This window comes from Schistocerca americana, chromosome 3, assembly GCF_021461395.2.
Source record: "Schistocerca americana isolate TAMUIC-IGC-003095 chromosome 3, iqSchAmer2.1, whole genome shotgun sequence".
NCBI lineage: Eukaryota > Metazoa > Arthropoda > Insecta > Orthoptera > Acrididae > Schistocerca > Schistocerca americana.
In genome coordinates this window covers 890,427,412-890,443,717 of record NC_060121.1, presented here as the reverse complement: position 1 = coordinate 890,443,717, position 16,306 = coordinate 890,427,412, and the positions used below count along the sequence as shown (strand labels likewise).

At 39.4% G+C, this 16,306-nt stretch overlaps 1 protein-coding gene across 1 annotated transcript in view; it reads left to right on the top strand.

Moving 5' to 3' along the window:
- Window positions 1-12,061, top strand: part of LOC124607415 (chromatin-remodeling complex ATPase chain Iswi) — a 124,842-nt gene extending 112,781 nt beyond the window's left edge. The window contains exons 19-20 of the mRNA XM_047139739.1: window positions 4,978-5,138; window positions 11,271-12,061. Of these exons, the coding sequence (XP_046995695.1) occupies window positions 4,978-5,138; window positions 11,271-11,604 (495 nt within the window). The 3' untranslated portion in view covers window positions 11,605-12,061. The remainder of the gene's footprint in view (window positions 1-4,977; window positions 5,139-11,270) is intronic.
- The last annotated feature ends 4,245 nt before the right edge of the window (window positions 12,062-16,306 follow it).

Genomic DNA, 16,306 nt, shown 5'->3' with positions numbered 1-16,306 from the left:
TAGAAGACTACACTCCAGATGAATACTTTCAGAAAACACTTCTGCATGTTCATATATTTCTCTGGACCCCCTCCATAGCTGAATGGTTAGCATCTCTGCCTTTGGGATCAAAAGACCTCGGTTTGATTCCCAGTACCACCTCTCTCTCTCTCTCTCTCTCTCTCTCTCTCTCTCTCTCTCTCTCTCTCTCTCTCTCTCTCTCCCCCCCCCCACCCCACTCCCCCCCCCCCCTCCCCACTCCTCTCCCCCCCCCCCTTTAAGAATGTCTGGAATGGGGTCCACTTAGCCTCATGAGGCCAAATGAAGAGCTGTTCGGATAAAGAAGCAGTAGCATTATAGGATTCATCTACTGGAAACAATGGCTTGAAGAATTGGTGACATGCTGATCACGTGTCCAAGGATAGTAAATCCTTTTACTGCTTTATAGGCAGAAGACAGACGTTAGGAACAGGCCTGAGGCCTAATCTTTGAATAATGTTTACTTCACATAGTTCCCTTTTTCAGAAAGCCTTTCTTATAATTGCTATTCTCTGTTTTATGTCCTCTTTACTTCAGACCCCAAATAGTGAAACTCATCTAAAGCTATTAGTTTCTGATTTCACAGTATGGCCTGACTTAATTAAGTTACACTCCATTACTTGTGTTTTACTTTCATTGATTTTCATTCTCTGTATTTTATCTCAGATAAATTTATAATTTTGAAGATTCTATTTGAGCCAGCATTATCAAAAGTTTTTTCTAAACCAAAAATGTTATAGATGTGGCTTTGTTTATCTAAAACCTACATTCTAGGAAAAGTTGTGGGGTCAATGTTGCCTCACATTCCTATATTTCTTATAAAACCAAACATATATTCCACCAGGTCAGCTTCTACCAGTTTTTCCATTCTTCTTTGAAATGCTTCATTTTAGTATTTTGGTTCAGTAATATGTGCACCTGCCTGCAGCTGTCTTCTTTGTTAATGGAATTATTGCATACTGACAATATTTCGCATGTATCATACACCGTGCTCAGTTTTGTCATATATTAAATATAGAGAAAGAGTTCTATTTTGTAAATTTCACATATTAACTCTGTTATTTGACTGGGTTCAGCTTGTGTGTTGACCTTACAGCTACTTTCATGTCACTGACTCACAGTAACCGTGCAGACCCCACAAGTGCTGAAACAAGTACCCAGAACCCTGCATACTGCAGGATATTTGGTCTGGAACATAACATATAATGAGAATCTGTTTTGTGATTCACTTTATTTTCTGCCACTGCTCCACTTTTCATCAAAAGCGCCTCTAGACTGTGAAAGTAGCAACTGGACCTCAGTTACCATTTTATTCATGCCACCTGCGTTCTCACCTTGTTAGGCTTGAAAATGCCTCTTTTTTTCCCCTCAAAACAGTTTTTTCCCACTGCATTCCTGTTTTGGAGGTGTGCGCTTTTTCCCAGTGTCTCTTCTGTGTTTTTAACATATGCAAGAAGTAGGAATTGTCATTGCCTTAAATACAGTCCCTGAGAGAGAAAAGTGAAGCACCCAGAAGGGGAGGAAGAAATGAAATGACACTTCACAGACTGTAGAGAGTATGTGATGTTATTCTTTTGATTACAGTATCAAGTTACATTTACAAAGAATTTGGCAGTATGAGCCCAGTTATCAGTATGACGTTTCACCCCCTCTAGCCCAGATGCCCGCACTGATTCGTTCAGGAAGAATGTCCTAAAGCTGTTGTATCCTTTCCTGAGGCAATTTGGCCCACAACTGTTGTTGTAACTGGTCTTTGAGACATGAGCTACTGGCACTGGTACTTTGTTGACGCCCAAGCCGGTCCCACGTTCCATCGGGAACCGATATGGGGATCTTGCTGGGCACTGTACTACATCAGTGTCAAGTACCCAGTTCATGAAGATTTGTGCCACTTGTGCATTAGCATTGTCCTGCTGAAAAGTCGCACCATGACACCGTCACCTGAGACATAAGAAATGAGGATGCAGAATGTCTGTGACGTACCGTTGTGCTGTCAGAATTTACTCAGTCACCACCAGCCGTGCTGTGAAGCCATACCCAATGGCACCCCCCACCATGACACTAGGAATAATACTGCTCTGCCTCTCTAAAACATTGGGAGAATGTGTCCTCCTCTCAGGCCTCTGCCATACTTGTCAATGATTGTCACTTGGGATAGTGCGGAACTGTGATTCGTCACTGAACACAGTGTGATGCCATTCATCAGCTGTCTATAGTTCTCAGTCATGGCACTACTCTAAATGCAGCCCTTTGTGTTGTAATCATAACAACAGCCTACACTGTGGATGATAATTCTCTAGTCGAGCTGCTGCTAGTCTCTGACCAGTGATGCTGCATGACACAGAATGTAGCAGGACGTCCATTACTCATCTTTGATTGGCAGGTGAACGGGTTACAATGTGATTGGTGCACAGTGCGACAATCCTCCTTTGTCATGTGCAGATGTGGTCAGCTGCAAGCTTGATGACAAATATGTCCGCCCTCAAGTTTCTGTGCTGTCCAACATTGAGCCACGGTCACATTCGAATGTCTTGCAAATCTGGATACTGCACAATTTGACCGGCCAGCCAAATGGAGATCTACAATGAGCCCCCTTTCAGACTCTTGCCAGGTGCTGATAACTTTGTCTCACATTGACACATGGCATCCTCATGTCCTTCACAGTAAATCACTCAACGTCTGACACTGTTCATGCTCGTTATATACCCTGTCAGACCTGATAACAACACTAATGCACTTTGGTGACTGTTCTACCTGTCACAGAAAATTGCAACTCTAATCATTTACGTACCCGATGATGGTTTGTATAGATGCAACGCTACATTGACATCTCACCATATCTTCTGTGGCTTCCATTTTTTGTTGGACAGTGTATGTATGTGTCTGTCTCAACAATAATCACCTCATTTGAGTGGACTCCATAATTTGTGAACCAAGTGTTTGGGATCAAGAAAAATCCTAGGGAGCCAGATTGTGCGGACAGGAGGGATGGGAGACAGCAGCAGTTCACGCAGTTTTGTGACAACAACTCCAGGTGGATTGTCATGGTGAAGCAGCGCTTACTTCTTCACCAAACACAGCCATGTGTCTTCATTGTTTTGTTGAAGTTTTCCAATATCTCTCTGTGTGTACAATGCCCTTCTTGCTTTAACTGTTCCAAAAATAACTTGAAAGATGAAAGATGTGTCTGCTCCATGCTTATCTGCAGCAGTCATGGCATCCATCAAGCTAACAGTGTTTTCATTCCCAACTTAACATGTGAAATACAAACTGCTGCTCTCGTGGATGCACCTATGGCTAGTACATTAGCATACTTTAATGATGAGAGAGAATCATGTTATGGAATTCGGAGTTTGGTAACCACACTTGCTGGGTGTCCTGGACAATCCTTATTCCATCCATGTATAAATTCATTGAGTAGATATTTATCCCTTGTCATTGATGGAAAAACATTCAATTGTGCTTTCATTTTCTCGCACATTTTTCATCTAAAAGCGAAAAGGATGTCACTAACAAATTTGCAATTTTTCCATCTTTGCAATAACTGTATATTACAGCTTACTAAACTGGATCCCAACACCATTTTTTTGTGTGTGCGCGCCATCACTAACAGTAACACTAACTTGAATTAGCAGTGACATCCATCTTCATACATTGGTACTTATTGAACCAACTTCATACATTTTCTCCTTTCCATTTGTTGTTGATTTCACACTCAGTAATCCTATTCTGTTTTATCTCCATCCTACTTAATGTTTTCTATATCTTTTATCCATTTTTACAGTGGCAATTTTGTAGCAGCCTTCTCCCTCGGCCTCTGCCCCTCCCTCTCCACACACTTCCTCCTACTTTTTCTTTGCTGCTTTCCAATTTGATCCTGTTCTTTTCCTTGCAATTTTTTTTTTTCATGTCTTTAACCCTCAACTGGGCGTCCCAATTTTTGGAACATGAGTGGGTGCATGGTGTACTTTGTACACATGTACAGAATAGCTGTCGTTTGTGTCACCAGGATAAATCTACATGAACTAATTCACAGTTTTAATCTTAGTTTAATGAGACAACAGTAAAATAAACTTATATGAGCTACATCACTATTCAATTAAACAGTAATAAAATAAAGTTTCATTTTCGTCAGTGTATTGCTGCGTACGACTGTTACCCACAGTAGTGATCCAATTGCAGCATTGCACAGTGCAGTTGCATCAGATCCCACCCAAACACTTATTCAGCTACTATTTATTGTGTAGACATTTGCCTCATTTTGGGATTGTGCTGCCAACTCAGACTTTGGGGCATTTTCTTGGACTGATCATAAATTGTTTCTCAACTAGCTCACTGTTTATTTTATATTACTGCTGTCCACTTGGCCTTATGACAGCACAACTTATCATAGTGTTAGCTAAAGCAATAATGAAGGAATTGGTATTGGCACACAATTGTAAAACAACAATGGTATGGTACAAGACTATGTTATTTGCGGATGATGGACTTCAGACATAGGTGCAACCGCTCAAGGGTTAATTTTCAGGTTTACTCTGTAGTGTCTTATGACCATTAGCTTTCATATTCTCAGCATGGTTATTTCTGTCAGATTATTGTGGTTACAGACCATTACTACCTAGCAACAAAACGCGCACACGCGCGCGCACACACACACACACACACACACACACACACACACACACACAATCTTTCATTGCTCATATAATTTTTGTACTTGCCTGTAATTGAAGGAAATTTAAGATTGGCGTACATATCTTGAGTTTTGGCAAAATAGTTTCATGAATGGGCTTGACTAATTTCTCTAAAAAATAAGCTCTGTGCTTCTGTAAATATGTAATGATAGATACTTAATACATAGTTGGTTCTTCCCTGACATTTAGGATAGTTGGCCACTAAAGCATTGTAGGTTGTGTACTATTGTAAGAAGGAGTAATCATAATCAGATTTCATTTGCAGATGGCAAGATACCGTGCTCCATTCCATCAACTCCGTATTGCCTATGGTACCAATAAAGGAAAGAATTACACTGAAGAGGAAGATAGATTCCTAGTGTGTATGCTTCATAAGTTGGGTTTTGACAAAGAAAACGTTTATGAAGAACTTCGAGCTGCTGTCAGGTAAGGACTGTGTGTGGTGATGCCTTTTCTCTTCCCAGGTAGCAGCAGTGATCAGCAAATCATACGGTTTACAAAAAATAAATAAATAAATACACTTAGTTTCAGATTCAGAGGCTTGTTCATGAAGAAAAGAAAAGTAATGATACTGAGGTAGTGGAAGTGCAATGCAAAAAATAGTTCAAACAGCTCATGACCTGCAGATGAGTAACATGTGGCATACAGGCATATTTAAATCTGTACTCTGTGGAGTGTGTAGCAGAATGAGTTATTATTTTACCATAAAGTAGGATGATTTCCAGTTCCATTTGCAGATGGAGCATGAGAACAAAAATTGGTTGAACTCTCTTGTGCAAGATTTGTGCTTGATTTTATCTCTGTGAGATAGATACGTAGGGGCCAGAAAGTATTTGTACTTTCTGCCCTGAAAGAGAGTTTTCGAAGTTTGCTAGGGAGGTTCTTGTCAGAAGTGTTCCAAAATTTAGGATTTTTTTCAACATTTCTGTTACACACACTAGCTAGGCGTGTTAACATTCTCACTGTGCTGTTTATTTACTTGATGTCCTCTTGAAGTCTTACTTGATATGGGTCACATGCCTTTCAGAGTATTCAAGTATGGGTCATACAAGCATTTGCAGTCACATATCATGTCTCATGGCATGAGGTCAGTGTGACTATGGCGCCAAATGGGGCTGCCCCCCCGCAACATGAAGCGTTTAAAGGAACAGGAAAAGACAATGTCTGTCAGTCAGTCAGCAGTTACGGTGTACCGTTGTGGTGTTCTTCATTACAACATGGCCAGGAGACAGCGTTTGGATAACTTCATATGGGGAAGAATCATTGGGAAACTGGAAGAACGACGAAGTGCGACAAGTGTAGCCCAGGTGTTTGGTATTGCTCACAGCATTGTTTCACATGCATTGGGGCCACTCCAAACTGCAGGCACTGCCACCTGATGTAGAGGAGGTAGTGAACTACAATAGCAGATGATTCTACATTGTGCAATAGGCAAGGAGGGGCCCACATCAGTCAGCAGGTGCAGTTAGATTTCAGGACTGCCAGGCATGCAAGTTCACACTCCACAGTGGCATATTGACTGCATGGGGATGGTCTCTTTGCCAAATGACCAATATATTAATACCCTCACATCGGCGGCACCGTTTGCGAAGGTGCAAGAGTATGGCCCATCGAGGAGAGCGGTCGCATGCTTTTCTTGGATGAGACCTGATTCAATCTACGTAGTGATTCTGGACATACCTTCATATTGCGATAGGTGGGAACATGTAATACTCCCAGGAACATGGTCAAATGTGATCATTTGGGTGGTCCAGGTATTACAGTGGGGAGGCATGTCATATAGGCCTACTGACCAATTCTTTAAATACGGCACACCAACTGGTCAACGTTTCTATGACAGCCTACTCCTTCCCTATATGCATCTTCTTAGGAGTACATCCAGCTCTGAGTTCATTTTTATGGATGACACTGATGTGACGGCATCAAACAATGCAGATAGAGAGGATCTTGTAATGAGAAAACGCCCAGTGGAAGGGACTCGTATTTTGTCGAGGTCTAGCTGGGTATTACTGTAATTTTTGACCTGTAGAATATCATCTGAAATATGCTGAGAGAATGACAGTGGTATCTGCTAAGTCATTAATGTATGCATGGACAGCAGAAATCCTTTTCCATTTGCTTGGCACTTCATGAACCACCATCAAAGACATCTCACTAACTTCTGGTGAGATGCATGCAGCCTCCCCCCCCCCCCCCCCCCCACACACACACACACACACACACACACACACACACACACACACACACACACATATTAAATATCGATATATGAGGGTTTTTTTTTGGGGGGGGGGGGGGGGGGACCAGCACTGTACTGTACACATGGTGCAGCTGACGATTTGTTTAAAAAAGGTGTAAAGCCATGCAGAGCATGCAGTCCGTTAGCTCTGTGAAAATACCCTTAATTATTAGTGCAGGTTACAATCTGTTAAAAAGTCCATGAGCATTTGGTAAATTGAATTTTCTGATCCAAGGACAGTAGAGGTACTAGTGAGAAAATTACGTAGTATCTTACATGTGGTGCCTTGCCAAATGTGATAGCACTCACGTGAAATAGGTGTGTGATTTAAATCAGCTTCTGATGTTGGCTTGCACAAACAAGTCGAGGAGTCAGACACCTTTGGAAGCACATAAGCTACCTTGATGGAATCGTATAACACATAAGGTGGCGTTTACCACATGTGACTTTCATAATCCAGTGGGAACGAGTTGTGAAACAGCTGTTTTAAGTCATGGGTTTTGTAGGGTGCAACATGTTCAGTGTAAGAGTTTGAGATCACCTATCATTTGGTTATGGCTATTCGTATCTGTAGACAGCAATTAGCTTTCTAACTCACACTGAATGCTGCACAGTGGCAAAGCATGGCACACATCAAGTATCCCACTGTCTCCTACTATTGTATGAACAAAGAAACTGTTGGTTAAAAATCTAACATGTGTGTTCCATTTTTTCGTGTTTGTGTCTGCTACTGCCTAGTACATACAAGTTTCTCTCTTCTTGTGGTTGTATTCAGTGTGGACTTCTTTTGTTTGTTGTTCTGTTGTTATTAATGGCAGTTTCGTGTTGCAGTTCGTTATCTTTTATACAGCTGTTTTGAGTATCTCTCTTTAGTAAACTGTACATTAGTAGTGTTTTTGCCATAGGATCTATATTCTGCTGAAATTGTATGAAGCTTGATTTTTCAATTTGTTGGCTATTTTTATGTTTGCTGTCCTTGTGTGGTAAAACCCACAAGTAAGAGTAAAATGACACTGAGCAAGTGTGTTACAGTCCTACCATGCAAAGGGTACCAGCTTACCCATTCATCTTCAGTCTTTATCCATTCTTCAAATGGAACGACATGGTTCCGAAGACCTTTTCAAGTTTCATGGATCTATGATGTATGCACAGAGACTGAAGCGATACTCTTCTTCATGAGAGTAAAATAGGTCCTAAGTGTTGCCCTTGGTGTTCAGTTTATCATTTGCCACATGTACATTGATAGCTCAAAGAACAATTGGTATGTGTGGTGGGGTGCACACACTAGTGCATTTTTTGCCCAAATAACTGTGATACATATCTTCACTTAGTTGCTACAGTGGCCAATCTGAGGCAAAAAGGAAACTGAACATCCCTGCCTCCATCACGTATATGAAGAAAAAGCTACCCAGCAATTTTATAAAGGGCATAACATGCGGCATTGACTGTAGAGATTATTTGTTTTGCAGTTTCAGCCTTAAGGCTGTTATCAAGTGGTACTGACAAATATTTTACTTCAACACCTTTCAGACTTGAAAATCTTGTGACCTGTACATGTAATCGCCAGAACTGAGCCTTTTTTGGGGTCCATACCTCAGGCACTAAAAACGGAACCCTAATAGGGTCAAGTATTTGTGTCTGTCTGTCTTTTCAAAACCCTTTTTCTCAGGAACGGGCGGAGATATCAAGTTGAAATTTGTGCCACATATTAAAGATTACGGGCACTTGGCAATGTTAAAATGAAGCTCCTAAATCAATGCAATCATTGTGTTATATATCTGGATACTAGCAAACTTGCTCATCTAAACTTACAGTGTACTTTCCATTAACCTAGAATCTTGGCATTTGCGAAGAAGTGTGGTTTCACACCATAACCAAAGGAAAAAATCTGGTAATTGTTAATTTGTAATTACATAATATGAAAAAATATTTCTTTTGGCATTTGTTATCTGACTTCGGACTTGAAACTGAAACATTCTCAGGTGTCTGGGAATCCCTGGAACCAATATCTTGCCAGGATCAGTGTCGATAACAGACAAAAACTGTTGAGATTCTCAGTTCCCAGAATGAATGGACTGTCTATATACATAATTCAGTTTGTACGGAGCCCTCAGTGCACAAGTCCCACTTGCACCTGGCCAATTTTTACTGAATGAATATAGCAGTATTGAATGATCGAGATGCTCTGTACACTGTGAAATGACGTGAATTGCATGAAATATTGCCAATGTTAACATAGTTAACACAAATTATAATAAATCAATGTTCTTACACACTGTTTACATGTGAGCAGTGTGTGTTGCTATTTGTGTTAATGATGTTAACATTGGCAGTAGTTCGTGTAATTTACGTCATTTCATGATGTACAGAGCTTCTCACTCATTCAATACTGCTAGATTCTGACAGTGAAAAGATTCAGTTCTGACAATATCACATATGCGTGTTGGAAGATTTTAAAATTTGACGTGTACTGAAGCAGCACCATTTGATGACAAACATAAAACAGAAAATGCGGTTGTGAAGTAAATAATCAATACAGCCAATGTCTGTAATTTATAAAGGTCAGCTCTACCATAAAATTTTACCGTTCACCAATATACCGAGAAGTGTTTTATAAATCCAAAAGTGGACAACTGGGCACATAATAGAGTTGTCACAAGAGACAAAATATGGCTCAGTGCTATGATATTGCAAGTAAGGCACCCAAAAGTAAGTGTTAGTTGATGTATCACTTCTCGCAGTGTATACATCCAAGCCACAAAGACAAATGTGGTTGTTTCCTTCGTCGTAATCAATTCTCGGAAGTGCTATACATAACGCTTAGGATACAATGTTACATACAATGTTGTATGTATTGAGGCTCAACAGTTCCTTTCTTTAACAGAAAAAATAGTGGTGCAGCATATTGTTAAAAAATGACAGCATTTTATAAAGATTGGCACATGGTGTGCTAGAAGCATTTTGCATGGACTGATTTCAAGAGTACTGGAGACTAAATTTCTACTTTTTTTATTCATTGCGGGTATCTTATTGAGCATAATTTCAACACGACAGAAGTTTGAGGCATTGAGTTAGCTTCGGGCAACCAGTAGTGTTTATTCCAGTTTTTCTCTCACAACACCACAAAACACGATTATTTATTCAAAGTAAAAATATTTTTATTAAAAAATTATGGTTCTGTATTTGGTAATTAACACTTTCATTTGATAATCAGTATAGAATTGAAGTGGAAGTGCAAAAAAAGTTAGCACTAGCGAACCTCAAACCAATGACTTCGCAAATCCTAGACTTTTATGCTATGAACTCATCTACAGGGAGCTGTTATTTTGCCTGAAATGCTTATTACTAACATGTGCTCAGAAATCTTTAAATATTCAAATATTCTTTGCTTCAGAGTTTTGTAGACAATTGCATTGTACTGCTTTAGGACACTGATGCTGGGCACTGACCTTCAGCTCCAAATAAAATCTTGAGATGCTGTGCCTCGTTAAAGTTGAGACAGTCAATTTAACTCCCTTCGCCTGTAGGGAAGCTTGTTGTGTCGTGTGTCTTGAAGGAGCGGGCGCAGATGGTAGTTGTTTGTTAATTGCCAGGAGTTCAAATGTGCGAATAATGGTATGTATCCCTTAAGTAAATGGCAATGAAGATTAAAGGATCACTTTGTGCTCTCATTTTTTGTACCTGGGAGCACCATTCGACATGTTAAAGAGACTGCTCTGGTAACCAGTAAAGTAACAGGCTGCAATCAGCTGCATAGTACGGAGCACATTGGAACAGGTAATACTTGCTGTCCGGGGTCCAGTGTAACTCTTGTATCATTCCAGTGATTGAGAAAGTGCAGTCAGTCTACAAGGGAAATGGCTTACAAAACATTCTTGCACCTAATCCTAGATTATTGCTCGGGCATGTGGTACCCATACCAAATAGGACTATCAAAATGAAGGGCAGTGCAGATGGTCACTTACAATGCACAAGGAGTCGGTATTAAGTGACGAACCTAGGGATACATCACAGTCACTGCTATATCTCCCATAGAGATTATGAAGACAAGATTGAAATAATTTTTGCAGGTACAGACATATTCAAGCAGTCATTCTTTGGGAGCTCCATAAGGAAATTGAATGGCTAGCAACCCTAATATGGAGTACAGTGGGAAGTACTCTCTACCATACACTTCATAGTTGTTTGCAGGGTACGGATGAAAATGTAGATATTTTGAGCAACGGGAATTCAAAAATGCATTTTCTGTAATAAATTTGTAAATTAATTTTTAACATATAACTTAGCACTAAAATTTAATTTTCTGCGCACTCTCACAGGTCAGCACCACAGTTCCGCTTTGACTGGTTTATAAAATCCCGCACGGCAATGGAACTACAGCGGCGGTGTAACACGTTAATAACACTTATAGAACGTGAAAACCAGGAACTCGAGGAAAAAGAACGTGCGGAGAAAAAGAAGAGGGGACCCCGAGGAGGCGGAGCGGGAGGAGGCGGAGCTGGCGGGGGTGGCAGTGTCGGGGGTGTGCCTGGTGCCGGTGTGGGGTCGGGCCAGGGCAAGCCGGTGATGCCCAGCAGCGGGCAGAAGCGCAAAGGCGACGGCAGCTCGACTCCGGACGGCAAGGCCAGCCGAAAGAAGAAGAAAGAGAAGTGATAGGTGTCACACTGGCAGTGGTGGGGGAACGTCGGACGGACTCCCATCCTGCTTCACGAACAGTGCCCCGTAGACATTTGCACGGGACCGGAGTTTTAGACCGTCTCACAGTGCTGCTCGACGTAGCTCTTTGCTGTCTGTGTGGTGTTATTTCTTTCTCAGACTCGACGTTCATTAGATGCACGTCTTAAGTTCTTTGAGCAGTTTGTTTCTGTGCTTCGCTGTCAGTGATATTGAGACAGTTTTTGAACTGAGTGTTGCTGTCAGTGAGGAAAGATGGAGGACTGCCACTTACAGAGCCACTGCATTTATGGCAAAAAGCAGTTTATTTACATTTGTGATGGATTGAAGATGGTTGTAAACTCAATTTCCTGTTTCCCATGTACATTCCACTTCCTGATTTTATTCTTTAAAGTATTGTACTTAAACCATTATTAAATATCTTGTGTTCAGTGAATTGATTTTGAAGTCTCACAAAACTGACACAAGCCAGTATCAGCTACATTGCCTTTAAAAGTCTTTTCATTCTTTTGACTCTGTCTCTCTCTCTCTCTCTCTCTCTCTCTCTCTCTCTCTCTCTCTCTCTCCTCTCTCTTTCTTTCTTTCTTTCTCTTTCTGTTTGGGAGGGCATAAGTATAGAGGATTAAATCCAAATTAATCCCTGCCAAAAGTAATTACATTGCTGTAGAATGGGTAAGTAGAGCCATATCATCGTGTGGCCATATTTGAGAGTCCACGCTAATAATAAATCTAATAAAAGATGAGATATGGTAACAATCTTAACTGTACTGGCGACCGACATTACACAATCATTGAAGAGTTCCGGATAGAATGGTGTTTATGCTTTCTTTTTGGATCCTTGTGCAAGTGCGTGGTGTCGATATTGTAGGCGTTATCATCTCCATCACTTTTGCCTGTCTTATTTTACTTTTTTAACTTTGGGACTTAATGGTTATTAGTAACATCGTCCAGTTTTTGTTGTATGGACAGTATTTAATGTAGCTTGTTTTGCAAAGTACGCATAGTATTCTAAAGCTTTACATGCTTTTGGATGAAATTACGGTTCTTAATACATCTACATGTGTGCTCTGCTTCATGCCAACTTGAGTGTGTGGCAGATGGTCATAAATGGTGTGCAATAAGAAACACTGTTGATAAGACTCTTAATGAGGTTAAGATTTTATTGTCAAGGTCATTTCACAAGATATGTTGCTTGACTCTCTTTTTGGAATATACACCTTATGATTTACAATAGACTTCTCAATTATGCAAAAGGCCACCCACTCCTGTAGTGCTTGCCACTGAAGTTGTATGATCATCTACATGACAGTCTTGTCCTCACTAAATGAATCTGACACAAAGAGCTGCTCTTCTTTAGGTATTGTTTATTAATCCTACCTGTTAAAGTTCCCAGACTGCTGAGCAGTACCCAAAATCGATGAGTTAATGGATTTGTAAGCTGCATCTTTGAGGGTGAGTTACATGTCCTCAGGATTCTTCTGGCATCTGCCTTTCCTTCAACTAATTGTGTGTGATCATTCCACTTTATAACTGCATATTTCCACTGATTGGTTGCACCATACAATAATGGGTATTCCTGCCTAAATAAGCACACTACATTACATTTATTTGAGAGCCAACTGCTAATCCCTGCACAAAGTGAGAATCCTTTGCATGTATTCCTTTACTTTGCTACAATTTTCAAACAGCATGGAGCAAAGAAAGGAAAATAGTATATTCTTTATGAAGGTCCTTTTAATTATATGGGTCTATTTTGATATTGTGTGCCAATCAGTTAGTATGAAATTTGTTGAGAGTATGGGAGCTACTGCTACAGTCCTTATGTAGATTGAAGGTAGTGTGTGTACTGCAGCACCATGGTTATTGATAAATTGAATTTTATCGTGCAACAATCATATTTAGTTACATAACAGATGCAGATGGTTTTTCTGGCTTCTGTTTATCATTTAGAAACATACTGTTACAATACTACTTTTAGTTACGAAACAAATGTTTTTCAGGTGACTCATGATTGCTTTAAAATTATTAAAAATATTTCTTTTTTGTGTATCCACATATGAACATGCATCAATCAATTTATGATTTATAATGATTTGCATTGAATATCTGGTATATGCTGTTGATAAGTTGCATATAGTTGTTTTTGAACATGCATATGGCAGCCTTTGTAAGTGGTGCTCTCCATGCAGTAAGTTGTGTGGAATTCAGATTGTAAATGTAACTGCATCATACAATGTTTTATCGGTGTTGTAGCATTTGGTCATTATGTGTTTTGATAAGTTCTCCCGTAAATACTGCTGTCTGAAGTTGAAACGCTACACTAGAATACACGAAAACACTACAGCTCATCATTGAGATATCTTTCCTTACTGTATTTCTCCTTGTTTAGCTGGGGAGCAAGAGAGCAGATGCTTTGAAGAATTATAAATATATAAAATGTAGTAAAGATCTACAAATTGAAGTGCAAGTAATTAAGTTAAAACACTTCAATAATTTGAGAATATTTTTTTATTGGTGATTACAGTTTTATACATGTGTGTCTAATAAATGTCATCTTTTGTCTCGTTTCTGCATTCATATAAATAACTTAGATTTGCAGTCTACAAATATTTTTCTCGTTTCTGCATTCATATAAATAACGTAGATTTGCAGTCTACAAATATTCTCTTAACAGTTTGTTAATGGTCACTAACCAATTGCAATGAAATGACTAAATTATGAGTAAAAGACACTCCAAAACATTCATGAAAGCTCTGCATGCTTCCCACTGTACAATGTTTTCTTCATTTACTTCCACCAGAACCCTCCAATTTGTTAGAGTTTAGGAGACTTCTTGTCATCCAGTAAATGTTGTTACTTTTGTGTTGTCCATATTTATTTTAATTGCAAATTGTGCAAATATTGGAGATGCAATATTCAGTGTGTAGTTTAATGCTTGTTTTTTTCTGATTTTGTATTACTTTTGTACTTTTTGTTCTCATCCTTACTTTAGGCATTATTTATTTAACAAGCACAAGCACATCCAGCAGCCTATGGTACAAATTGTGATTTTCTACACATTTTCTATTAAATTGTTGTATTGCTTTTTATAAATATTTGTACCATTTTTCTCTCAGAGAGATTGACAATTCCTTACAAGTACCTTTTATTAATTGTGCAACGTATATTGCATTGCTTACGCCCTCGGTCTCACTAGTTTTAACCACACTTTTCGACTTTGAGTTTGTTGAGCATGTTGCTCCATAGAGTGTGTTGAATGACTTTAAAACAAGATGCTTTACTGTGATGTCTATTGACATGCCTTGCAGCAGAATTTATAAACGTCTTTGTAGAAAGTTAGTGAACTGTAGCTTTCCGCACCTTAAATACTTAGAAATGACCTACTTTCCCATTAGTAACAGTAACTCAGGAATATCAATCAAAGATATTGTTCTTAAAGAACACATGACAATTATTGTTGATCATGAAACATGATTAGAAACAGTTAAGATACTGAAACTGTCCCACTTTTGGTGCTTGTGTTACCATTAGCTGATACACATATGACACAATTTCTCTAATATTGTGCTGGATACAGAAGAGTGCATAGTCAGTGGCTACGAGAACAAAAAATTGAGTGGGTGTAGCATGTAGCACATGTGACCAACACCAAACCGAAATTGTCATGGCACTTGTTTGCATTTTGCTCTAGCAAGGGGACCTACTAGAGCACTGCATCCACGTGAGCAACGTTCGCCGCCCACCACTCCCTTCACATGCGTTGCAGATGTGTGCAATCGGTATCATGAGGCACACTGTGGAACTGTAAATTTGCTTGGAAGAGTAGCTCATGAAATAATGCTCCCATTCAGTCTGCTGTCAGTCTCGCTTATATTGAGACACATTTTAAATAAATGGAAAAGATTTACATCGAGTAGCATGACAACAAATTATAATTGTCAGCTTTGTTTATATTAATAAAAAAACTTTAGACCAGCTACACTCTAGGCTTTTGCGCTTAATCGATCAAATGAACATACAGGACTCATTACAGCTGATAACATTAACTGCATTGAACAGAAAGAGGGAGGAAGCACAAGACATAGTGATGAGTAGATACAGGCATTATTAGAGTAAATTTCTATCTGAATAATTATTCTAATAAGCAGGCCATACAGACAAATTTGTTTGCCAATAAATTATTTGTAACTTAAATAAACTGTGTTTACTTGATGTACCAAATTCTTTGACTATGGTTAGTTCCTTTAGCTCAATGTACTTTCTATTTGATAAATAACTTATTAATAGACTGTACACAAATTTCCCAAAATGGGTAAGTTCCAGACTTCAGAGCCCTTATGGCCTTTTCATAAATGTCCTTCAGTGAGTTAAGTTCCAGCCTTCAAAGCCAAAGGTTTTTGGTTTGATCCCCCATTGATTCTTCAGTTTTTTTCTGTTAAGTATCACTTCTTTCATCTGCAACAAAGAGAAAAAATGCTAAATCAAGTTCCACCATGTTTTGTAGTACATCTTTAACTGTAGGTCCCCTTGTAACTGGTTAATTAAGTCTGTTCAGAGGTGGGAGAAGTAAAGGGCACAAAACCATGCCTAACAAAGCACTGCAGTGTTCAAAGAAATGTTCGGGTTGAGCACACCTTTGCCTACCTTACAGCATAACAAATTCAACACAGAAATACTTCAT